General features: G+C 37.6%; 1 protein-coding gene across 2 annotated transcripts; it reads left to right on the top strand.

The window, feature by feature from the left end:
* Positions 1–26,044, top strand: LOC100854852 (uncharacterized). 2 transcript variants are annotated; one of them, XM_003631475.4, is made up of 9 exons: positions 1–181; positions 296–437; positions 561–629; positions 2,487–2,516; positions 16,222–16,254; positions 16,764–16,834; positions 24,371–24,452; positions 25,531–25,626; positions 25,763–26,044. In XM_003631475.4, exons 2-9 carry the CDS (start codon positions 315–317, stop codon positions 25,820–25,822), a joined length of 564 nt encoding a protein of 187 aa, XP_003631523.1. In that variant the 5' UTR covers positions 1–181; positions 296–314; the 3' UTR covers positions 25,823–26,044. The 2 variants fall into 2 exon arrangements, with proteins under 2 accessions (XP_003631523.1, XP_010644473.1); XM_010646171.3 differs by having other exon boundaries at positions 299–437.
* Positions 26,045–27,221: the final 1,177 nt, after the last annotated feature.

A 27,221-nucleotide genomic window follows, 5' to 3' on the forward strand; every position in this document is an offset into this window, starting at 1 on the left:
TTTTTAATTATCCTTCAAAATTCTTTCCCAGGACCAGGCCAAGACTCCCAAGCGTAGACCATCCAAAGGAAATGATCACGTGATGTGCACAGGGGGGTTTGATTTAAAAAATTGCCGCGAAAGGTAGGGTTTGATTTTGGCAAAATAATCATTCGGTGCCTCTCATTCAACAAGATTTCAGGTTCATTTCTTCTCTTCTTCACTCTTATTTTTTTTATTTTTTTTTTTTGTGGTTTTTTTAGGAACAAACAAACCCTAGATTTGAATTTCGATTTCAATCTCATTCTCATTGCAGCAGTGAATTTCTGTAACCAATGGAGAAATCAACTTCAGTGGGTGGTGGTGGTGGAGGTGGTCCTCAAGGTCTGAGGCAAATGAATTTGGAAAAGTCCTTCAGGCTGGCTCTGCGATCCCTTCTCACCACTTGTTCTAAGGAGGTACCTTTCAAAATTTTCTTTATTTTTCTTACGCTTCATTGCTAATGCTCTTTATTTTTTCCCCTTTCATTTTCTTTCGAATTTGAGTGTTTTTTATCCCCACCTATGTGTATGGAAAATAAGGAATTCTCGAAAGCCTTTCCAAGGTTCGGTTCTGCGGAGCAAGAACGCCTTCACCGCCTGTTTATTCAGGTATGTTTTAAATTTCAGTTTCTAACTTTCTGTAATCATCAAACTATTTGAAATCTGCTCTCATTTTCTTCATAAGATTAGAGTTATATCATATATATGTTTGTTAGGGTAATGTTACACTTTTATTTTATTTTATTTTATTTTTTAAATAATTTAAAATTTAAAAATATAAAATAATGAAAAAAGACTTGGGTGACATTTAAAATTTTGGTGAGCTTGAAAGATGTGGAATTTCAGTGGTATGTGTTTGTAAGTAATTGATTCAAATACAAGTTTTATGGGTTACTTTTCAGCTACCTGCACTGGATGGAGGAGAGAGCATTTTGGATTTGCATTCTGTATAGAATTGCCAGTGTATGGGTGGCCTGGAAAGAAACAAATTATGTTGGTATTTTGTGTAACTTGTTTATATTATAGCAGATAAATTCAAGATTTAAAAAAGAGAGGAAAAATACCCACAATTTATGCAAGTTTTTAAAGAAAAATGCTTTATATTGGGAAAAGACTCTTGAAAGATGCCAGTCCAGAAAACACAATTGGATGGACATGGTGTGTAAATATGTGACAAATCAAGAGCAGTCATTCCATATGTTTGTTTAGAGAAGCATTATATTGGGGAGTAAGTGCATGCTAGAGATGAGAGGCTTTTAGTGTGTATTCATGGAAAGCTATCAAAAGAGGCTGGGAAGAATTCAGCCTTAATTAGGAATGGTTTCAGACCAAATTTTAGCAAGATAGAGGGGTGGACAAGTGTGCCTTAAAAGAGCATTTCTCTTAGCTGTTTAAGCTTGCCTCGAATGCTACAGTGGCTGACTAGTGGGAGGCTGGGGAGGGTGAATTCTCTTAATCCTTTCTTTTCAGAAAACATTTTCAAGAGTAGGAGTCAGGGGAAGTGGATGAGTTTATGGAGCTCATCCATGATTTGAGACTGCAAGATGTGACGACATTATACTTTGGAGGGAGAAGAAGGGGACTTTCCATTTGAAAGTGAAACCTTTCTACAACTCCTTATGTGCTGAGAATCTCAGCCTGTTCCCTGCCAAAGAATTGAGAACCTGTTTATTTTTATTTTATTTTTTGTTATTTATTTATTTGGTTTTATTTATTTTTATTTATTTGCTTGGGAGGCAATGTAGGGATCTTAACCATAGACGCCTTTACGAGAGGACAGTCAATGGTAAACAAATGGAGTCTTTGTAAAGTCCATGTGGCATCTGTAAATCACACATCCTAACTCATTGCAATAGAGCTAGATAGTTGTGGGCATGGTATTAGCTAGTTTTTGGTTGTAGTGGGTGTTTCCAGATTGATCAAAGAGCTCCTGAGATGGAAGGTGTCAGGTTTGGATTAAGGGTAAAAGAAAGTCTGGAGTGTGGCTCCCTTTGGCTTGTTTTGGTGCGGTGAGAGTGTAATGGAAGGATTTTCAAAAAAGATGAGCTGCTCGACCAAAATTTGATAAAGAACCTAATTAAATTCCTTTGGGAGTGTCCGAAGCCCTGTTGGGGAGGATGAATTATTCTTTGTTGGATTTATAGAAAACCTAAACTATGGACTGTGGGTCTTTTTTCTGTAGTTTTTGTCTAGGCATTGCTGTTCTGTTTTACGTTCCTGTGGTGGCTCTTGTATGTCCCTATGTGCATAGGGTATGCTCCCTTTTTTTGATGGTTCTGTTTAATGTATTGTTTGCATATAAAAAAAAGAGAGGTATTATAGCCAGGTTGTTCATGTTACATAGCATTATTTATCATTGATTGTCTTTTTTCCCCCTTCTTTCCTTTTTCCTTTTCTTTTTCTTTTTCTCTTTTGGGTTTTTGACCTTTGAAATAATTCTTCATGCTCTGCTGTTTTATGTTTCAGGTCATTACTTCTTTGCATGGAAATATAGAGGTAGACTTTCTTTCTATCATTTGCTTTTAGATTTTCTTCTTCCCTAATGAGTGCCCTTATGTTGTATAACGATGTTCTCTTCTTACTTTGCTAAAAACATTATTTATATTATTATTCGTGACAACAAAAATAAGAGAACGATGATTTCTCATTAAACAAATAATTGGTACACAACAATGTATATACTAGTTTAGAAGAGAAAAAAAAGAAAAAACTAATTTTAAAAAGTCAAACCTATAAATCCCATGATTGAAGGGATAATATAAATCCCACGATTGAAGGGATAATTTTCCTAACTAAATATTTTTTTTTTTTGATAGGCAAAGGCATAGAAGAAGGATATATTAATAAGAACAGGGTGCCCAACAGCCAACCCAAAGCATACAAGAAGTATACAACAGACGTCTATAGGCAAAAGAGAGAGGGGTACAAAAAACTCACCCGCTCTAATCTAGAGCCCAACCAATCACAAAAGTTGATTAAAGAATTAGGTCTTTTATCTATACATGACTTAGCTTAAGATAAAAAATTACAAACAAAAGAATATTTCAACATTTGAATCGAAAACTCCTCATTTTCAAAAGCAATCTTATTTCTTTCTTTCTAAATCGTCCAAAAGAGACACAAGAGGGTTGCTCTCCAAACCGTGCTTTGCTTCTTGCCCACAAACAAGCCATGCCACCCAAGAAGGATATCTTTAACTGACGAAGGACCTCTAACTAAATCTATACACACTAATTTGTTTCCTAACAATTAGACTATGACAACTGTACAATTCAACACTCCCCATCAAGTTAGAGAATAGATGTCTTCCATTCCCAGCTTGGAAATAATTCCATGAAAAGTAGCATCGTTGAGTCATTTGGTTAAAACATCTGCTAGTTGACTCCCTTAGGGCATATAAGGCATGCAGATCATACCTCCTTCAAGCTTTTTCTTGATAAAGTGTCTGTCAATCTCGATATGCTTCGTCCTTTTGTGTTGTACTGGATTATGAGCAATGTTTATTCCTAATTTATTGTCACAGTATAACTTCATAGGACCTTCCTGCTTGATTCTCAAATCATCCAGGATGATCTTCAGCCATAATAATTCACACTCCTTGGGCCATTGCCTTGAACTCTGATTCAGCCCTAGACCTTGCCACCGCATTCTGCATTTTACTTTTCCATGTTACCAAATTTCCACCAAGAAACGTGCAATAACTAGATGTTGATCTCCTATCCACTAGTGAACTGACATAATCTGCATCTGTGTAGGCTTTTAGTGTGAGTGCATTATTTCTTTTGAATAGAACTCTCTTTCTTGGACTACCTTTTAGGTAGTGTAACACACAGTAGGTAGCTTGAAAATGTGTCCCCCTCGGATCATGTATGAATTGACTAGTCATGCTTACTGAGTATGCTATATCTGGCTGTGTATGAGCAAGATAATTGAGTTTTCCTACTACTCTTTGATACATTTCTTTATCAACAACTGGTTCTTCTTTTGCTTCCTCTAATTTCTTGTTTGGCTCAATTGGTGTAGTTGCTAGTTTACAATCAAGTTTTCCTGTCTCTTTCAGTAGATCTATCACATGCTTTTGTTGTGAGATAAAAATTCCTTGTCTTAAGCAAGGATTGAAATATCGGTTTTTACGGATATATCGGTATTTCGATTTTACGGATATATCGGAAATATCGGAGAAATATCGGTGGATATTTTTTCACAAATATCGATAGAGTCAAAATTATTTAAAATTAATAGAAATACTTGAAAAAACTTTAAAAAATGATAAAATAAGTAAAAAAACACATTTTAAAGTTTTAAAAATATATTCATTTTAAATATTTATTTTTAAAAACTTTTATTAAAATATATTTTATTACATTTTAAATGAAAAATTAAATTAATTTATATAAAATATTTTATTTAAGATTTAATTTTTAAAATTTTATTAAAAATATGTAGTAACAATTTTTTTTATTAGTATTAATTTATTTAAATAATTAAAATTATTAATAATTTATCTTATTACATTAATTTTAATTCATAAAATATTGTGGATAAAAATCTAAATTTCAATATATGGTAGTGATTTAATTAAAATAAATATGGATAGTTAATAATTATTTATATATAGATAGAAAATTGTTCTCATGATTTGTTTTTTTATTTTTATTTTTATTTTTACCAAATCTAAAAATTCAAAAGGGGCACCGTCTTCTCTCACTCGGGCCATGGGCATGAAGAAGCCCTTTTCTGAAGTTGCCCTCCAGACGAGAGAATCCCTAAAAAGGCCTATTTTCCTCTGCCACTCTCAATCCTCGCAGGTTGCCAGGTACTAACCTAATCATGTTTTTTTTTCAAACCCCGTTTGATTCCCAAGAAAATCCATCCCTCATTCGATTTTCGGGAAAATTCATCCTCGTTTGATTTCTGAGAAAATCCATGCAAAACCCCCAATGAAAACCAAAAAAATTGCTTTTTTTTTGCTCCTTGTGCTTTCTGGATCTGTTCTAGGGGCTCTTTGCTGTTGTGGCATTGGATTTAAATTTCACGAACCCTAAATCCACAATTTTTGAGCCATGCTGAAAAACACAACCTTTGCCTGCAAATCATGATCAGATTACCAAATAGCAATGTTTTAAAAAAAATTGGACAGATTTTGTATCCTGTGCGGGGACTGGACTGGTAGAAATATCGGGAAATTTCCCGAAAAATCGGTAAGAATACCGATAAATACCGAAATATCGGAGATATTTTTGAAAAATTAGCGAAATATCCGTCGACCGATAATCGGTGACGAATATCGTGTCGGAGCCGACCGATAAGCGATATTTCTCCGAAATATCGCCGAAATTTTTCGACATTTCAATCCTTGGTCTTAAGTATGAGACTTCAATTCCAAGGAAATACTTCAGTCTTCCAAGTTCCTTAATTTCAAATTCTTTGATCAAATATTGTTTTAGATTTTGTTTCTCCTTCTCGTCATTTCCTCTAATAATAATATCATCAACATATACTAGAAGGGCTGTCACCCTCCTTGTAACCAATTTTGATGCAAAGAGTATGATCTTCTTAGCTCTGTCTATACCTTGCTGCTTTTGTCACTCTAGCAAATCTCTCAAACCAAGCTCTAGGCAATTGTTTCAGTCCATGTAGGGCCTTTCTCAATCTACACACCTTATTGACTGTTTCCTCTCCTTCAAATCCTAGTGGAATGCTCATGTAAATTTCTTCTTCTAGGTCACCGTGCAAGAAAACATTCTTCACATCATATTGTTGAAGTTGCTAATTAAAACGAGTTTCTAGAGATAATAGGATTCTCACAGTGTTCATTTTTGCCACAAGAGCAAATGTCTCTTGATAATCAACTCCATATGTCTGAGTGTATTCCGTAGCAACCAATCTTGCTTTATATCTTTCAAGAGAATCATCATCCTTGTATTTCAAAGTGAAAACCCATTTGCAGCCCACTAGGTCCTTCCTTTTTGGCTTATTAACAATCTCCCATGTTTTATTCTTTTCCAATGCATCCATTTCCTCTATCATAACATTCCTCCACACATTTTTTGATAATGCCTTAGATAAAGTGTTTGGAACAGAAACAATGTTTAGACTCACAATAAAATTTCTATGTTGTGGTGACAAACGTTTGAGTAACGCATAATGGGATATCGGATATAAAGGTCGCTTTGTGCATTCTTTGGTACCTTTTCTAAGAGCAATAGGCAGAGCTAAATCTCTATATGGTGTTTCAATAGATTGTATATGCAAAGATGGATTAGAACTTACCATGTCTTCATTAGCAAGGCTTAGACGTCATTTTGAACCTGTGTGAGGTCTAGAACAACTGTTTTTCTCGAATACATGTGGGGAAATTGCATAGAGTCATAAATACGGACAGATGCTCGAGTGACTACTAGTGTTGACACATGTTCTGGGACTGACACAAATTCAAGTATTGAGACAGACTCAATGGAGGTTGGAACATTCTATTTTTGAGTAGAAGGAGATGGAATTGAGGTAGGTCAAGAGGCCTAAAGGAATTGAGATCACCTCAGTCTTCATCTTCCATGAGTGAAGTCTCCCCCTGAAGATAAGACTACGTGAAGTATGGTTTGTTTTCAACAAAAGTGACATCAGCAAATATGTAAAATTTTCTAGAGGGAGGATGATAACACTTGTACTCTTTTTGTGTAGATGAATAGCCAAGAAACACACATTTGATTGCTCTGGGGTATAATTTTCCTCTATTTTGGCTATGAACATAGACAAAAGAAGTACAACCAACTACTTTGAGTATTAGGCCAGTTGATGCTCTGACATGTGGATAGAATTTTGCAAGAGTTTCCAAGGGAGTCTTGAAATCTAATATTTGTGAGGGTAGTCTATTGATTATGTAAGTTGTAGTAAGAACAACTTCTCCCTGATAAGATTTAGGAACATTCCCCTGAAATAACAATGCCCGAGTAGTGTTGAGTAAATGGCCATTTTTTTTGTTCAGTGACACTATTTTGTTATGGTGTGTTTATACAGGATGATTCATGAATAATGTCATCTTTTTGGAAGTAGGGTGTCAAAATTTGGTTGAAGTAATCCCTTGCATTGTTAGACCTAAAGATTTTAATTTTTACCCCAAATTGGTTTTGAATCATGGGGTGAAAGTTAGGGACAACATTGCTTACATCAGATTTTTGTTTGATTAAGAATATCCAAGTAACCCTAGTACAATCATCAATTAGAGAAACAAACTGACAAGACCCAAAATATTTGGAATTGTGGATGGTCTCCAAATGTCACTATGAATCAATTTAAAAGGATGAGAACTTCTTTTATTGCTAATGGGAAAGGATACACGAGTATGCTTTGCAAGTTCACAAATATTACAATGAAATTATGTGATATCCAATCCTTTAAACAAAGAGGGAAACATGATATTTAATACTCTAAAAGGAGGATGACCAAGATGAAAATGATGGAGCCAAATGACATCTCTATTTGAAGAACTAAGAAATGATAAGGACAGATTATTCATGACTTTATTTGAAGAACCCGGTGTTTCAAGATGGTAAAGCCCATTTCTTTCCTTAGCAAGTTCAATCTTCCTCCCTGAACCTTGCTCTTGAAAAACACAATAAGAAGGATGAAAAATTTCATAACATTTGAGGTCTTCTATGAGTTTTTGAATCAAAACAAGGTTTGCTGACAATTTTGGTACATGAAGGACATTTTTAAGGATGAGGGAAGGTGTCACATAGATATCTCCTAATCCTGCAACTATAGCAAGAGAACCATTTGCTACGATAATTTTTCTACTACTAGGACACGAAGTATAAGTGCTGAAATATTGTGAAGCGTGAGTCATGTGATTGGTGGCTCCTAAGTCAATGACCCAATGGTTGGCCAAACACTTTTCTGAGACATGTAATCCAAAAAGGAATGGAGACTTACCTGAGAGTGCCAATGAACATGCACCAGAAGGCTTCTTAAGAGATCATAACAAGCCTCTAAGTCTTTCAATCTCTTCACTATTAAGGCCTCCTTTCTCCTGTCCCTCGCTTTGATTGGTCTGTTCTGTCAGATGAGCTTGAGATTTCTGTTGGTCTCCTCGGTTTCCCCATTCTCGGCTTGATGTTGATGGTTTACCATTCAATTTCCAACAACGCTCCCTAGTATGCCTCGGATTTTTCCACAGATTGTCTTTGTTGTCTCTCCTCGAGACTGTTAACAGGTCTGCTTTCCTTTTTTCTTGTGTCTGAGTTTGTTCATTTTTAGTCACCAAGGCCGAACCTTCTAAAGTTTGAGGCTTGAGCATTATACCACTTCGACTTTCTTTTACCCTAATTAGAGAGATAGTCTCCTCCAATGAAGGTGTCTCCTCCCTGCCAAGTATCTGAACCCTAACCTGATCAAATTCAAGATTGAGTCCAACTAAGAAATCATAAACTCGGTCCTTCTCAATGAAGTTCTTCAAGATGGCAGTGTCTTCTGAGCACTTCATCTCAAATACCTGATAATGATCGAGTTTTCCCCACAAATTCTTTAGTGAATTGGCATACTCTGTCACTGTTTTGCTCCCCTGTTTGGTGGCACTTGTCTTCACCTTAATTTCATACACTTGGGCTACATCACGAGCTTTTGAGTAGGTTTGACGAATGGAGTCCCAAATCTCCTTTGCTGTTGTCAGAAACATATATGTATCACTAATTGCAGGATCCACTGAGTCCCACAACCATGACATGATCATGGAATCATCTTTGTCCCACTCTTCAAATGTTGGGTCTCCTTTTTTTGGTCCTGTCCCAAGAATATGGTTGAGTCTCCATTTGCCCTTCAGATATGTTTTAACAAATTGAGACCACTCGAGATAAATTTTCTCATTTAGTTTGTAATTGGCTCTGACATTCTGCAGATCTCCTGTCATTTGATTTGAGTTAACTTCGTCTAAGTGAACAAAGATTTTTGAAGGTGTGATTTCAGATGTCGGCATAGTAATAGAGGGCAGGAACACGAGAAAGAGAAAGGCTAGAGTAAAAAATAACCTTGGAAATGGATTTGAAGAAGACAACGCAGCAATGAAGGTTGTGATCAAATTGGCACCACGCAGCTATGAAGGCTGCACAGAAAGAGAACCCTAAAGGAAGGCCTAGAGCTCTGATACCATGATAAGAAAAATAAGAGAATAATGATTTCTCATTAAACAAATAATTGGTACACAACAATATATATACTATTCTAGAAGAGAAAAAAAAAAGAAGAAAAAACTAATTTAAAAAAGTCAAACTCATAAATCCCATGATTGAAGGGATAATTTTCCTAACTAAATATATACACACTAATTTGTTTCTGAACAATTAGGCTATGAAAACCATACAATTCAACAACTCGATATCTTCTTTTTTATTCTAAGGGTATTATAGTGGAGTATGGACTATGATGATTTGGCAGAATGCATAGATTGCATTGTCTAGATAGTGGGCCTTGTGCCATCAAAGTTTTATTTTGTTCTATGGAAGTTGTCTTGGACACTTGAGAATTTGTTCAGAAATGGAAAAATAGTATTGTTGTAACTAGTTTGTTAGTTGTTTTGGATACTTGAGAATTTGTTTAGAAATGGGAAAATAGTATTGTTGCACCTAGTTTGTTTGTTTGTTTATGTTTATATATATATATATATATATATATATATATATATATATTTATATATGTATATATGTATGTATGTATGTGTTAAATATAATGTATTTATAGTATATTATCTTTCCTTGTTAATATAGGTCACATGTATGGTAGTTAGGACTCCTAGCCTTGTATATATATATCTCTCAATTGTAAGTAGATATTACATGAATGAGAAATAAGGTTTTTCTCCTTTCTCTCTCTCTCTCAACATGGTATCAGAGCCAAGGAAGAAAACCTAATTCTTTCCTATTTCCCGTGTCATCAACTCCGGGAAACCTTCTGGTGACCGTGTTTCATTCCGGTCACCTTCCCCATCTCCCAATACTTTCGGATCGTCGTCAGAAACCACTCACCGCCGGCGAAATTTTCCGGCGAAATTTTCCGGCGAACTTTTCGGCGACGTCTTTTTCCGACACCGACCACACCAAGAGGAGCGCCTGGAGGAGATCTCCAACTTTCTCAAAAGCATCAGAGCCAGAAAACCCTCCACGCGCCGGCCACGCGCACTTCTACGCCCGGCGACTGAATCTCACGCGCCGGCGCGTGAGGGCGCGTGAGGCCTTTTCCGGCGACGCGCCTCCTCCTCCAGCCTCGCCTGCCGCCGACCAGCATCCCTACCTACCTGGTTCTCCCATCCGAGCCCTGCACGTACCTCTTTTGGGGATTTTTGTCTCCGTTAGCCCTCCAAATAGCCTTCCGGCGAAGTTCCGGCTACTTTCTCTCCACCCCAATCCCTGCACGTGCCTTGGGAAGTGTTCTTCTACCTTTCTGGTGGTACCACGTCGCGATCTGAGGCCGTCTCCCTTTTTCGGTGGTGCCACGCCTCAATCTGAAGCCGTATTAGGGCTCTCTTCGATCCAAATACGTGAATATGACCACCAAAAATCAGATCTTTACCTCTGTTCTCTCTGGATCTCCTCTGATTACCTCAGAGAAATTGGTTGGCAGTGAGAATTATCTCTCCTGGTCTGCCTCTGTTGAACTTTGGTTTATGGGTCAAGGATATGAGGATCACTTGGTTACCCAGGAGGCAGATATCCCTGAGGTTGACTGCGAATAGTGGAGGAAGATCGATGCACAGTTATGTAGTGTATTATGGCAATCGGTTGATCCCCGGATTCTTCTTCATCTTCAGGCCTATAAAACTTGTTTTAAATTTTGGACTCAGGCCAAAGGATTATACACGAATGATATCCAGTGTCTTTATAAGGTGGCTTCTGCTATTGTCCATCTCAGCCAACAGGACTTGGATCTATCTACTTATATTGGTCAGATTGCCTCTCTTAAGGAGCAGTTCTTGACTGTGATGCCTCTTACTCCTGATGTTGGGGCTCAACAAACACAGCTTGACAAGTTCTTCATGGTCCTTACTCTTGTTGGCCTCCGTCCGGATCTTGAGCCTATTCGTGATCAGATTCTTGGTAGTTCATCAGTTCCGTCCTTGGATGATGTGTTTGCTCGCCTCCTCCGTATCTCGTCCACTCAGACTTTGCCATCTGATAGCGCTTCAGATTCTTCTGTGTTAGTTTCTCAAACTACCTCTCGAGGAGGACGCAGTGGTACCCGAGGTAGAGGCCAACGTCCTCATTGCACCTATTGCAATAAACTTGGCCACACTCGCGATCGTTGCTATCAGTTACATGGAAGACCTCCTCGCACTGCCCATATGGCCCAGTCCTCTGATTCTCCGCTGCCTCAGACTCCGAGCTCCTCCGCATCTCAGACATCTCAGGCTTCTATTGCCTCTGTTGCCCAGCCTGGTAATGCCTCTGCCTGCCTTACCCACACATCTTCTCTTGGACCCTGGATTCTAGATTCTGGAGCATCTGATCACCTATCTGGTAATAAGGATCTTTTCTCCTCTATTACTACTACTTCTGATTTACCTACTGTTACCTTAGCTAATGGTTCTCAAACTGTGGCTAAAGGTATTGGTTTGGCCCTTCCTCTGCCTTCTCTACCTCTCACTTCTGTCCTTTATACTCCTGAATGTCCTTTTAATCTTATTTCCATCAGCAAAATCACTCGTACTCTTAATTGCTCTATTACCTTTTCTGATAAATTTGTGACCTTGCAGGACCGGAGTACGGGGAAGACGATTGGCATAGGACGTGAGTCTCAAGGCCTCTATCACCTCACCTCAGATTCATCTCCTGTAGTTTGCATTTCCACTGATGCTCCTCTCCTCATTCACAATCGTCTGGGCCACCCTAGTCTCTCCAAGTTCCAGAAGATGGTTCCTCGTTTTTCCACCTTGTCGTCGCTTCCGTGTGAGTCATGTCAGCTTGGGAAACATACTCGTGTCTCGTTCCCAAAGCGTTTGAATAATCGGGCAAAGTCTCCTTTTGAGCTTGTCCACACTGATGTTTGGGGTCCTTGTCGGACTGCGTCTACTTTAGGATTTCAGTATTTTGTCACTTTCATTGATGACTATTCTCGATGTACTTGGTTATTTTTAATGAAAAATCGAGCTGAGTTATTCTCTATTTTCCAGAAATTTTATACTGAAATCCAAACCCAGTTCAATATTTCTATTCGTGTGTTACGCAGTGACAATGCCATGGAATATTTTTCAGCCCAATTTACTTCGTTTATGTCTCATCATGGGATTCTTCATCAGTCTTCTTGTGCTCATACTCCTCAACAAAATGGGGTAGCTGAACGCAAGAATCGACATCTTGTTGAGACAGCTCGTACTCTCCTCCTCCATAGTCACGTTCCTTTTCGCTTTTGGGGGGACGCTATTCTTACCGCTTGTTATTTGATTAATCGTATGCCCTCCTCTGTCTTACACGATCAGATTCCTCACTCCCTTCTTTTCCCTGACCAACCACTTTATTTCCTTCCTCCTCGTGTCTTTGGTTGTACTTGCTTTGTTCATATTCTCACTCATGGACAGGACAAGCTTTCCGCCAAAGCCATGAAGTGCCTCTTCTTGGGCTATTCCAGGCTTCAGAAGGGTTATCGTTGTTATTCCCTTGAGACTCATCGATACTTTATCTTCGCTGATGTCACCTTCTTTGAGGATTCATCGTTCTTTTCCACCACTTCTGAGTCTCTTCCTGTTTCTGAAGTCTTGCCCATTCCCATTGTCTCCCCACCTGATGCTATGCCCCCTCGACCACTTCAGGTTTATCATCGTCGCCCTCGTGTCGTTGCTCCTCTCCCTTTTCCTGAGGCACCTGCTGACTCACTTCCTATCTCTTCGGCTTCACCTGCCCCGGCTCTGCCTTCTCCTAATGACTTACCCATTGCTGTTCGGAAAGGTACTCGCTCTACTCGTAATCCTCATCCTATTTACAATTTTTTGAGTTATCATCGATTATCTTCACCCTATTCTGCTTTTGTTTCTGCTATATCCTCTGTTTCTCTTCCAAAGAGCACCCATGAAGCTCTTTCCCATCCAGGCTGGCGACAGGCAATGGTGGATGAAATGACTGCTCTGCACTCTAATGGCACTTGGGATCTTGTTGTTTTACCCTCTGGTAAATCTACAGTTGGTTGTCGTTGGGTCTATGCAGTTAAGGTTGGTCCTGATGGTCAGGTTGATCGCCTTAAGGCCCGCTTAGTTGCTAAAGGCTATACTCAAGTTTATGGTTCTGATTATGGTGACACATTCTCCCCTGTTGCCAAGATTGCTTCTGTCCGCTTGCTTCTCTCCATGGCTGCTATGTGTTCTTGGCCTCTTTATCAGTTGGATATTAAAAATGCCTTCCTCCATGGTGATCTTGCCGAGGAAGTTTATATGGAGCAACCTCCTGGTTTTGTTGCTCAGGGGGAGTCTGGTTTAGTGTGCAGGTTACGCCGTTCTCTATATGGCTTGAAACAATCTCCTCGAGCATGGTTTAGCCGTTTTAGTTCTGTTGTTCAAGAGTTTGGCATGCTTCGCAGTACAGCAGACCATTCAGTTTTTTATCATCATAACTCCTTGGGGCAGTGTATTTATCTGGTTGTTTATGTGGACGACATCGTCATTACAGGCAGTGATCAGGATGGTATTCAGAAACTAAAGCAACATCTTTTTACCCACTTTCAGACCAAAGACTTGGGGAAACTTAAGTATTTCTTGGGAATTGAGATAGCTCAATCCAGTTCTGGTGTGGTCCTTTCCCAAAGGAAGTATGCTTTAGACATCCTGGAAGAAACCGGTATGTTAGACTGTAAACCGGTAGACACACCTATGGACCCGAATGTCAAACTTGTACCAGGACAGGGGGAGCCTTTAGGAGACCCCGGGAGATATCGACGACTCGTAGGTAAATTGAACTATCTCACCATTACTCGTCCAGACATTTCTTTTCCTGTGAGTGTTGTTAGTCAATTCCTACAGTCACCATGTGATAGCCATTGGGATGCCGTGATCCGTATTCTTCGATATATCAAAAGTACACCAGGCCAAGGTGTATTGTACGAGAACAGAGGTCATACTCAAGTTGTTGGTTACACAGATGCAGATTGGGCTGGCTCACCCACAGATAGACGTTCCACTTCAGGGTACTGTGTTTTTATTGGAGGTAATCTAATATCTTGGAAGAGTAAGAAACAAGATGTAGTGGCCAGATCTAGCGCTGAAGCCGAGTATCGAGCTATGGCTTTGGCAACATGTGAACTCATATGGTTGAGACATCTTCTTCAGGAGTTGAGATTTGGAAAGGATGAACAGATGAAACTCATCTGTGATAACCAGGCCGCATTACATATTGCATCCAATCCAGTCTTTCATGAAAGGACCAAACATATTGAAGTTGACTGTCATTTCATTAGAGAGAAGATCGCATCAGGATGTGTTGCTACAAGTTTTGTCAATTCAAATGATCAACTAGCAGACATCTTCACTAAATCTCTCAGAGGTCCTAGGATTAAATATATTTGTAACAAGCTTGGTGCATATGACGTATATGCTCCAGCTTGAGGGGGAGTGTTAAATATAATGTATTTATAGTATATTATCTTTCCTTGTTAATATAGGTCACATGTATGGTAGTTAGGACTCCTAGCCTTGTATATATATATCTCTCAATTGTAAGTAGATATTACATGAATGAGAAATAAGGTTTTTCTCCTTTCTCTCTCTCTCTCAACAGTATGTATGAAATGCAACTGCAAGCAATTCAAGATGTAACTCAAGCCTTTTGGTAGATTGTGTGCATTGGATTAACCGATTCCTGAAATGCTGAAAGATGCTGCACATAATCATTTCTAAAAATTTAATGACTATGGTGTACCAGGGAAGGCTTGGCTGTAGCTCAAAAGTCAATAGGCTCTGGTTTGACTGCCTTGCCTTTTAGGGGACATCAGGATGATTAAATTTTCATTTGTGCTCAGTTTCTTTGAAAACATTCAGCGTTTTGGTTAATTCCCTAAAGGATTTTATGCCTTTTTTTTTTTTTTTTTTGTTTCTTGCCATTTGTCTTTCATTTTTTTAATCAGCTCAGGTTTCTGCTGCCTCATCACAGCTCATTTCCCTTTATTTATTTATTTGCCTCCTACCTTTCTTCTTATACGTTAGCATTGTACCCTGCTTTTTCACTTCTACTAATTGTCCTTTTTTCATAACTAATATTTTCTTTCTCACCCTTAGAGGAGTAGCAGCTCCCTTCAAATGTTTGGAACTTGCATATTGTTCTTTAAAATGCAGCCCACATGTATTCTATTGAAGTCTATCCCTATAAAATAATGAACAACTCAAATCATTGCAGAAAATTTTCTCCTTACTTGATTTTTAGTAGTTTTAGCAATCATTTATATGTAAGGCCCACATATTCTTTTATAAATTTTTTATTTTATAATTAGGCATTATATTCTTTCTGGATAAGTAGACAAGCCATTATAACATGAGCGCCAAAAAGGAGGTGCAACTCGTGTACACGGGAGTAATTAGGTTGTTATGTTATACGTTGCATAGTGGATATGATTAGAAAAAAGTGTAGAATAGTAATAATGTCATTTGCTAGTTTATACAGAGGTATTTTTGAGTGCCAGATATGTGATTTCATAATGTAATGAACACTGGTAACAAAGCACATGCTTTTTGATTATTGGTTTTTGGGGCAATTTTGTTAAGAATTATATCAACATGTATGCTTTTAGATTATTGGCATTTGGGCCTATTTAGTTAAGAATGATATCAAAACATATGTTTTGTATCAAATATACAACATGCCAACTCATGTTTTAGATTTAATCACTCCATGCTTGGTTCGAATTCAATGCTTTTGCTTTTACATTTTTCATTCTGTTTTCACTTGTTTTCAAGAGGATCTTAGTTGGAAGTGGTTTTCTTGTTGCAAAATTTTCTCGAGGAGATTCAGTGTATAGATGGAATTTAGTAGATTATACCATAGTTTTTGTGCACATTTTTTTATTATATTCATGTATAATGGGCCACTGGACGTCTGCCTAGGATCCATAATTGGAACAAGGCTGACGGGCAGAATCATTTTCTTTGCTTGACTTGGTGTGCTTGCATGTATCGATTTATTATGTACTTTATATTCAATGTCTCGATTTTAATGGAGGGGTCTCTGAAATTTTACAGGATGAATTTGAGTCTTTATGTCTTGAAACACAGGTATGCTTTTTGTTGTTGTTGTATGAAGTTATGCCTCAAACATGCAGGTGATGTTTTACACATTAAATAACTAATGTACCATTGTTTCCATCTCATGTTGCATGCAAGGTTTTAGACATTCAAAAGTGTTTCCTTCACCATAAAGATATGATTTTCATGTTTTTTAAATCAAGAATGAAGGGGAGTTATAACTGTGTTAACGCTGTGTTGATCAGTATTAAGTCCTTTAAGGAATCAAAAAAGTGTCAAAAAAAGTTTTTACTATGATTTTATTATTGAATTGTAAGTTGTGTAAAGCTTTATAGGAAGAGGATCCTCAATATGGGTATTTTATTTGCAATAATTTTGCAGAGGCCAGTTTTCTGTAATTTTAATCGAGGTTGTGTAAAAATGGGAAGTTTTCAAAACCACAATGAATAGAACAAAAATTGTATTTTTTTTTTTTTTAGTTTTTATTTTTATTGTGTTCCAGCTGGCTTGTTTCACTGCATGCTTCTTTCAAAGTGCAGGTGGGAACCGCTCTTGATACTATAGAGCAACTTAGTGAAGAACAAAGTCTTGACCCTTTGTTTTCAGAGAAGTAGGTATCCACTAATTTCTAAATGTTGGCTGTGCTGTATATGGTTTTTCAAGTTGTTTGTCACTCAATTACATTGCCAAAGAACAATTAAGATGGTTGTATCAGGGAATGGTCGGAGTTATCCCCTGTTTTTTGATATAATAGAAAACATATTAATAGCACCTAAGAAAGGATGCATAGAAAATATATTAATAGCGCCTAATAAATGATGCACCAAGGTACACACCATATATGCAATATGCCCCTAATGGCTAGCCAAAGAAAGAGAAAACAAGAAACAAGCTCCCTCTCCTTAAATTAGATAGCCCATAGATTTTTTTAATAGACAGATAATAAGATTTTATCAATAAGTGCCAAATAAACAGCACACCAAAATACACAAGGCAAATACAACAGGCGCCAAGAAGGCACATCAAAAAAGAGAGGGAGATAGCTTATAGATTTTAAATATAGCATAGGTTTCTACAAGTGCTCTAAGATCTTTTTGGAAATAGTCATCAATCCATCAAGAAGAAGCCAAGACATCAAAATGCGGTATCCTTTTCTCTCTGGTCTCTTTGGGAAATGAGAAATTGGAGGCCTTTGGAGGGGTTATAGTTGGAGGTTTGTGGCATGGATGTGGATTTTTATAGAGTTTGATACTTCTTGATCTTCTGGTCTTCTCTTTCTCTTTTGTCTTGAGTTTGCCTTGTTTCAATTTACCTTTTTATATTTTGTGCTAGCAAATACAATAATCTATTATTTTTGTATCTAGTCCATGACATCTTCATCTCGACTACTTTCAATTATTCAATCTTTGCATTAATAGATAACTTAAGTTGGTCTATTATTCTTAAAGGAAAATTGTTGAGAGTGCAAATATAACAAGGCCACTATAATAGATAAGTAGACACCATTCGATCCTCACCCTTAAGCTACTGTGATAATGCAGTTTGGAAAAGCTCGTAGTTTGTACCATGAGGAAAGTTAAGAGAGCATATGGGCTTGTTGGGTAATTCGTCTTGAAAACAGTTATTTTTTTTTTTTGATAACCGATGAACCTTCCATGGCCAAGCCCTTAGAACTCTCCATAAGGACCCAAACCTCGGGGTATTGACCATCCCATGACAACCAACACTAGGTAAATTCAGGGTATTTTCAATGACAGGATTCGAACCTAGGACCATGTACCATTTACTAGAACCACACTAACTAGTGTTCTTCTTAACCAATTGGGCTACCTTGATGGGCTCTTTTGAAAACAATTTTTTGTTCTTTAAAATAAGCCGGTTTTTGAATTAGAAAAAATGTTTGACAAACTTTTGATAGAAAACAGTTTTTTTTAGAATTTGTTATGAAAATAGGTTGTTTTTTTAGAATTGTTTCGAGTTGTTTTCAATTGTTTCTTATAAAGTTTTTTGAGAAACAATTTAAAAAGTGAAGAACACTTTGGAAACCTTTGCATTGTGCACAAGTGTACAATACCTTTATGGAAAATAAGCCGAAAAACTTGTTTTTCATATTTCAGTTTTTAAGCGGAGTTTTGTTCACAAAATAATTGAAAACTATTTTTTAGAATTGCTCTCAAAAACTATTTTTTGAGAACTATGTTTGAAAATGTTGCGAAATAGCCCCAATGTTTGTTTCACTTTTTTTTACTGTTTGTTTATTCTAATAAATTAATAATAGATTTACACTTACTGCTTGTAGATTTTTTTTAGGAGTGTGTTGATGTGTGAGAATACAAAGTTTGTCAATTTCCCTTTTTTTTTTCCCTAAAAAAGTATCAAACATCTACAAGTCAGGTTCCTAAGCGCAAGAACCACAATTGCAATATAGTTGGGAAGAGATCCGAGTATCGTTTTTTCACAGGAATAGCGAGTTGTTTTCAGCGGCTTAGATTACTACTTTTGACTGTTGAGAAAGAAGAGTGAAACCATGGTGTGTTAAAGAAAATCAAAGGAGAAGGTTCTCTGAATTTTAGTAATGAAGATAAGCAATCAATTGACTGAAAATTAATCAAAGAGAAAATTAGAGAAGGAGAGAGTCACTGCCTTCATTACCTTGTCTCTTTGCAGTGCAAATGTTGTGAGTCTTGTGACCCATGTCTATAATCGGCGTCACTAAAAGGGTTTTCATGCCTTTGGTTAATCTAAATAGTTCTAAAGAAGACTTGGTTATAGCTATCTAAATGCTCATTACCCTGGATATTACTTCACCATCTACCATCCACTCAGGACATTCTCAAGCAGTGATGCCTTGTGGTGACAACAATGGAGCAATTTTCCTCGCCTTGGAAAAACCTAAAATTAACCTAAAAAATCGTGGCTGTATCTTAGACTCGGTGAAGAGAAAAATCACTCCTCACTTATTTCCCTTATTTACTCAATTGGCTACAAACTTAAGTGAAAAAATATTCTAGACATGATGAGAAATACAATTATGCATCAACTAAAAATATAAATCCAAGTACTCCCAACATTGATTGAAAATGAAAATGACTTTTCATTGAATTGGAAAAATAAATTTAAAACACGATAGTTGCATTTTAATAGAAAAGAGCTAAGTGGCCATCTCAGTCAATGAGATGATTGTGCCTTATTGCTCAAGAAAAAGTCCTAAGTGATGGGGGAAAGCCTTTTAAAGTTTATTCAAGGAAGAAAGGGAAGACCTAAGTAAACTTTAAGTAGGATTAATATTAATTAGAATTGAATTGGGATTGGTATTTGTTGGAGTCTAATTAGGATTAGCTAGTTGAGTTATAATATAATTAGAATTTGAGTCATACTAGGTTATTAGAGTCCTAGTAGACTTTGGATCTTATAATTAGAATTAGAATCATAATAGGTTATTAGAATCCTAGTAGACTTTGGATTTCTTAGAGAAACCTAAAAATAGGCTAATCAATGTCAATCAAAGGGATGAATTGATGAATAATATTATATTTTCTTTCATTGCAAGGTTGCAACCCTCAATGGTGAGACTCCATTGATTTTCTTCTAGTTGAGACTCCTAGAAGGCCTTAGTGAGACTCTTAAGGTTTTTCATCTTTTCTTCATTGTTTCTTCTTTTCTCTCTATTTCTTATCTTATAATTTTCTCTACCATAAAATTTATTCCTTGTTCCTTTCCTTACACCCTAAAAATAAAACCCTAGCCCACCTACCCTTGAGTGTAGGCAACCATCCTAGGGTTGTCCTACATCACTAAGCTTCCTTACTTCCTCTTCACTAGTTGCTGTCTCCGTGTGCCTTGCTCTCTTCATGCTTGCTATTTATAGAAGAAAAGGCTATTATGGGAAGGTAGTCATTTGAGAGTGCAAATGAAATGTCCCTTCACCTTGCCAATCTTGAATAGTTGGGCAATGAGGTGACTTTCCATGCTTGTTAGGAGCTATGCTTGCCATGGCAATTGGAGCTTGTGTGATAGCTCTGATTCACCCCCTAAGGTATTGACAATGGTCTTAGCCAGCTTTACTTGAAGAGGAATGAGAGATGAAGGGTGAGAATAGGAAGAAATGAGTGAGATTTGGTGATTTGAAGTTCAAATCTTCGCTAAGGAGAAGAGATGGAGAGTGAGAAAATGAAGAAAGAGGGATTTAGAAGGGTTGCAGGGCTGGTCGGGCTTGAAAAAGCATGAAAAAAGCTTAAAATTGCAAAAGGGATCGTCCAATCCTAGTGTTTTCTAGGCTAGCCTAGCAGGCAACCTAGTGGGTAGCCTAGTGGACAAGCATTTCTTATATTTTCTCAATGTTTCTTGAAGGGGAATCAAGGGGTTATTAATCTATCTTCCCTTTAGGTTATTAACCTTGCCAAAGTGCCTCATTTTAGTCACCTTTTGCCTTTGTTTTTCTTGCAAAACTCACAAAATGGTCAAGACACCTTTTATTGATAAAACAGGGTAAATGTGGTACTTTTATGCATGAAATGTTGCATGTATGTTTTACTATACTAATTAGTGAACAATTTTATGTTTATCACCTACCAAAAAAGACAATGTGTTTATTAAATAGTTAATCATATTCAACACTCCCCCATTCAAACAGGAGATAAGACACTGCATGAGAGCTCAATAATTCTTTGGTCTAGTCTTCACTTACTGTCTACAAATTAGACTGACATTCAACCTTCCTTTGATGAAATGTTTATTCATCTTTGGTTTATTTTGTTCTGAAAAAAGAAATGGTGTGTTCTGTCATGTTGCACTGGTTTATGAGCAATTCTGGTAGTAGCACTGTCACCATCAGCTTCCATTTTATTAAATGCCTATTTGTCTTTGTATGTTTTATCATCTTGCAATTGTTTATGCGCATGTTGATATCTGATATCAGAGAGAAAAACCTGTGGGCTCTTAGGAATCAAAACCCATCTTTATCCCCCCCCTTTTTTTCACTTCCTGACAAAACCCATAACTATCTATGTGGTCAAGATATCTGAGCATTGTAACTCTAATTTCACTTTAGCATGTAATCTGGTGGATAGTGATTGATTTTTCACTTCTTTGATGTACAAGATTTTCTCAAGCAAATATTCAATCTTTTTTTTTGATAGATAAAGTGAATTATATTAAACGGAAAGAGGAAGCACCAAAATAGTGCCCTCTAAGTATACAGGGAGTATACTAAAGCAGCCCAAAGGCTCGAAACCAAGGGAGGAGGAAATAAACAACAAAATCCCTACCCTTACTTAGAGCCTAGTCACTTAAAAAAGCTAACAAGAGAAGAAGGGCTCAAAACTATAAACACCCTAACCCAAGACCAAAGATTACATACAAAAGAATATTTCAGTCTTTGAAGCGAAAACTCCTCATTCCTAAAAGCTAACAAATTCCTTTCCTTCCAGACTGACCAAAATATACGTAAGGGGGCCATTTGTCAAGCCTTTTTATGGGTTTCCCCCACAAATGCTCCATGCCACCCAAGGAGAATTTCATTCACTGAACCAGAGAGAACCCAAGCCACACCAAATAGGGAGAAAAGAAGATTCCACAATGCCCGCGTCTTTACACAATGAAGTAAAAGGTGATCCACCGTTTCTACTTCAAAAAGGCATAGGAAACACCTATTTGCCAAAGAGTACCCCCTCCCCTGGTTGCTCCAAAGTTAAGATTTTACCTTAGGAAGCCTCCCAAGCAAAGAAAGCTACCTTGGGAGGCACATTCCCCCTCCAAATACTACCACAAGGGAACAAAGAAGAACCTCCGAACTCCAGAATAGAATAAAGCGACTTGACTGAGAAAGCTCCACTCTTAGATGTTGTCCACACCACTTTATCCCCGTCCTCCCTTTGCACTCTAAATGCTTGGATCTTAAGCATAAAAGCTCCACCATCTCAATCTCCCAATCATTAAACGCCCTTGAGAAAAGAGGGGTCCAACCATCCTCAACATTGTTTGGGCTCCAAACATCCGATACCCAAGCATCTTTAGCCAAGGAAATGGAAAATAAAGAAGGGAATGACTCGCAGAGAGGCTCATCTCCACACCACTTGTCCTTCCAGAATCTCACTCTCCTACCACAACCCATACGGTAGGCTAAACTGCTATTCACACACAACCACTCCTTTCTAATTGCTTTCCAAAGCCCGACACCATACCTCTTGCTTATGGCCTTAGTGCACCATCCTCCCTCCTCTACATCACATTTGTGACTGATGACTTGCTTCCACAAAGCCTCACTTTCAATGGCAAAGCGCCAATTCCACTTACTCAAGAGAGCTTTATTCATCAAAGCTAAATTTCTCACACCCAAACCACCTTTCTTTCTTTCCAAGCAAACCAAGTTCCACCTAACAAGATGTGGCTTCTGCACAAGAGCTCCTCCACCCCACAGAAAATCCCTCTGAATCTTCTCCAATCTCAACCTTACTTTTCTAGGCAAATAAAAGAGAGACATGAAGTAAATAGGCATGCTAGAGAAAGTGCTCCAGATTAGAGTGAGTCTTTCTCCTTTTGATATATACTGTCTCTTCCACATTGCAAGCCTTTTTCGAAACCTCTCTTCAACTCCATCCCAAACCACCTCTGATTTGAAGGGTGCCACCAAAGGCAGACCCAAATAACAGGATGACAAACCACCCACTTTACAACCCAACTCCAAGGCCAAATCCTCTATATCATGCACCCTCCCCATCGAGATAAGCTCGCTCTTCTCCAAATTAACTCTTAACCCTGAGCAACCCTCAAACCACATAAGAAGCCAGCTTAGATACGTCAACTGATCATGAAACTCCTCACAAAACACCAAAGTGTCATCCGCAAATAGCAAGTGTGAGATTAGTATCCCCTCACCTCTTCGACCTCTCACCCTCCACCTTGATAAAAAGCCCCCACTAATAGCCCTTCTCAATAAGCAACTAAACACCTCCATGGCTATCACAAACAGATAAGGGGAGAGAGGGTCTCCTTGTCTCAAACCCCTCTAACTTTGGAAAAAACCGGAAGGAGAGCCATTTATAAGAACAGAAAATCTCACAGTAGAGATGCACCACTCTATCCACTTAATCCATCTCTCCCCAAAGCCCATTTTTTTAAGCACTGCCAACAAAAACTTCCAGCTGACATGATCATAGGCATTCTCTATATCCAACTTGCACAACACACCCCCTTGATTGCTTTTCAACCTAGAATCCACAGCTTCATTTGCAATAAAAAATGCATCTAGAATTTGTCTACCCTCCACAAAGGCATTTTGGGGTTCCGAAATCACTTTCCCCATAACCTTCTTGATTCTATTTGCCAACACCTTGGCCAACAACTTGTAAAGGTACCGTCTTTTACAGTTTCAGTCTGTTTGCCTTGAATGGAGTAGCTGTGACAAAAATGTACTGTCTCATTTCTCAGAAAAGGAATGATGAATGTAAAGTTTCTTGATTTTCACATTTAAGTTACACTTGATAACAAGAGAATGATGGTGATCAACAAGGTGACTTCTACCATGAATTTAATGGTGGTGATTTGGAATGTAGGATTGCCATTCTGGGTAATAAATTTTCTGACAGTGTTCATAATAGTTTATCTTACTTCCAAACTTGGTTCAGTTAAGTCTCACAAGACACATACGGAAAACGGCTTCAACTCAATGTTAGAAATAACAAAAAGGGCTCCATTATACACTTTTCTTAGCATTTTACTAAATAAGTGGGAGTTTATTTTGCTGCTGCCACTAGATGGGTTTAAAACCATGTTAAATGACCCTTGACTGAAGGATTGAATTATGCTTGGACAGAGCGGGGAGAATTATACCCACCAGTGATGTTTAGTGATTGTTGAGATTTGCGATTGATTGAAATTGCTGTTGTACCAATACCAATTTGATTTATGGCTTTTCTGAGATATTCGAGTAATTGTTGATAGGGCATAATGTTCTCTTTCTCTGTGCTACTATTTGTTCTGAATGATGGAAATATAATGGCCATGTAACAGAATATGAAAACAATCAATATTAATGTGTCATGCATCTTTAGTTGGTTTCTGTAGCCTTGTGAACCCCTTTCCTGATGTTGAATTATTTGTAATGAATAATGGAATCACTGAAATGGCCTTGATTGCACAAATGCAGGACCCCTGCAGGTGATGTTGAACATGACCTGTTGATGGCAAAGAAGAATGAGGTCCAGTACTTGATGGGTATGCTAAAAAAAGTGAGTGGCCTGCAGAGTAGATTTGTTCCTTTTTAAGTTGATTGGGAAGTAACTTAAAAATGGGAATGGTAGTCATCACTTCATGGATTTTTCTATTGTATAATAGTCATCACATAAATTTTCTTGGCAAGTGATACCACAAGTTATTTTTTGATTGCCTGAAGTTTTTTGCCAACTTACCTTCGGCATTTGATCATTCTTTCATGTGGAACAAATTTATTGATGTTGATGTTATAAGAAGCCTTGGTTATAAATACTGTATTGAAACTCGAGAAATCTGATATCCACTTATAAAAGAACCCAAAAGGGGGTCTGCTAAGCCCTATTCTCAGCTGCTCAATGTCAGCAATTCAGTTTCATCAAACAAAAAATAATGTCAGAAACAGGGGATGTTATGAGCAACACCTAGCAGCTTGGTTAGGAGCATCCTGCAGTAGGAATTGGCTTCTTCTATGATTTTGCCCTTCTTACATGGGCTTCTTGTTGACTTACTGGTTGTTGGCCCCAACCACTTCTCATTTAGGAGTCCCCTTTTGTTTCCCACGTTATTCAATTCATGATATCCTTTTAGGTGCTTGTTCCCTAGGCTCCTTTTATTTTCATCTTTTTTCCTAAAATTTGAAAATCAAGATAGATAAAGACCAACGGTCCATCCAAGTAATAAGAATGTGTTCGTATTTACACTTCACTTGATATCTTTTCATAGTACAAGGGGTCTGTTTCAGAAAATGATGAATAACATTTGGCATGCAATTTCAATGTCAAATCAACTTACAGTTGCTTCAAAATTTTAGGGAAAGGAATGTAGATTCCATATGAATTTGGACTGCTATAAGCACATACCTGCTGAACATGCACCTTCAAATCTGAGATCTTGACGAATTGATTGATTCCTGCAAGTTCCAAACAGCTCCCAGACAGTCCCTTATATTGACAAATCTTTCCTTAAGCATGACATTGCTTTTTCTTTTCTTTTCTTTTCTTTTTTTAATATCTAGATAACTTCAATTTTTTATTTGATTTTGAAGTTAATTATTTTTGAATTATGGCTAATAATGCTGAGCAACATGATTATCAGGCTGAAGAACAAAAGCACATTATCAGTGCTCGTCTAGAACTCCTTAAGAAAGGAAGTCAGCAAGATCTCTCAGCCACTTCAGATGTTATTGAGAAGGTACCCATTCATTTCTCTTAACATTTTCATTCTCTGGCAGAAAGCTAGGTTTCCTAAAAAATTTGTATTTAAGTAATTTATTCCATGGTTATTTAAACTGATGATAACCTTGGGTGCTGGTTTCTCATTTGTGCAGTTGAGAAGTGGGATTTTGAGTTATGGGGCATACACCAATAATGGGCTCCATGATACATAATTAGTATGTTGGAGAAATTGTCCATTGTAATAAAACAACTGCATCCTTTGGTGGATTGCCTCCATGTACCATGGCATCTGCCTGATTGAATGAATTGTATGCTTGAACTAGAAAAACTGAACATTAAACCTTTGAGTTATTCAGGCATGTATTTTTGGTCTTATAATCGGAATTCATCTGGATACCACTTTCGAATTATATTTTAAGATATTGATTGTATCATCTGAGAACTGTAAAATCCACACATGGTATCATGGTTGGCATTATGCTGGGTTTTGGGTTTCAGGTTAGCATTTTTCTTGAACATTTTTAACAGGCCAAAAGTCAAATGTTGGCAGCACCATATGGTGAAGAGACTCGAGGGATTACAACCTACCGACATCATCCCCAGAATATGCCTGTAAAATGTGATTAAACCTCAAGTACTTCCAGCGAGTGGCCAGACCATCATCTTCATCAGGAATCAGAATCTCATTCAGTAGTTCGGTAACCTAACTAGCATGTGATTCTAATCTGTCTGTAACTAACTTGTAGACTTATTAAATACCGCCATGTGCACACACTTGCATGTAAGTATATGTCCCTTGTCCATGCCTAAGAAGCTGATCAAAAGCATGTAAAACTCATCCAGTCAATTATGAATGTCAGGTAATGTGCTTCTGTTCTCATAGTTCTCATCAACATTGCTTGTGATATTTTCAGGTTCCCCCAATTATTTGCTATTGCACCTAATGATATTGGTACTTTGTTGATAATCTTGTTCCTAAATAGCGTAGCATTATCCATTTTTGATTGTTCCTTTTCCTGTTGAACTGTCCTTGGGTAGGTGAAATCGACTCCCCTATGTTCTTTCCTTTTCAATTACGAGGCTTAAGGCCATTTTTCTTTTTCTGGGTCCAAATTTGAAAATTCGTGTCTTCTGCCAACCAGTACAGTGGATACAATTTTCAACTAAATTTTAGAAAAAATCTCCTAGAAATGGGCCCAGAACATGGCAATGAATCATGGTTGTAGTGGAGTCAAAATCTGCTTCTTTAGAGATGTAATCCTTAGGAAAACCGTGTTGAGATTAGCACACCTACAAACATGCATTATACCAATAAACGTGATAATGAAAGAAAATGAAAAAGGCGTTAGATGATAGGTAGTAGAAATGTGCAGCATATGCATAAAATTTTATTTGAGGAACGATAATGGTAGCGAACAAGCCCAGTGGAGTCCTTTTCAATGGTTTAAAGAGTATGATAAAGGAAATACTGACCCCTTTCACAGGTATGAATCATCTTTATAAACTGTACCAAGACGATTTTTCTGGGCATTGACATTTATTTTTGAAAGCGACTATGTTCATGTGACATGCATGCATTTGAATAACCGAAAAAGCTGGCCAGTCACCCTT

Source organism: Vitis vinifera, chromosome 2, assembly GCF_030704535.1.
Source record: "Vitis vinifera cultivar Pinot Noir 40024 chromosome 2, ASM3070453v1".
NCBI classification, from domain to species: Eukaryota; Viridiplantae; Streptophyta; class Magnoliopsida; order Vitales; family Vitaceae; genus Vitis; species Vitis vinifera.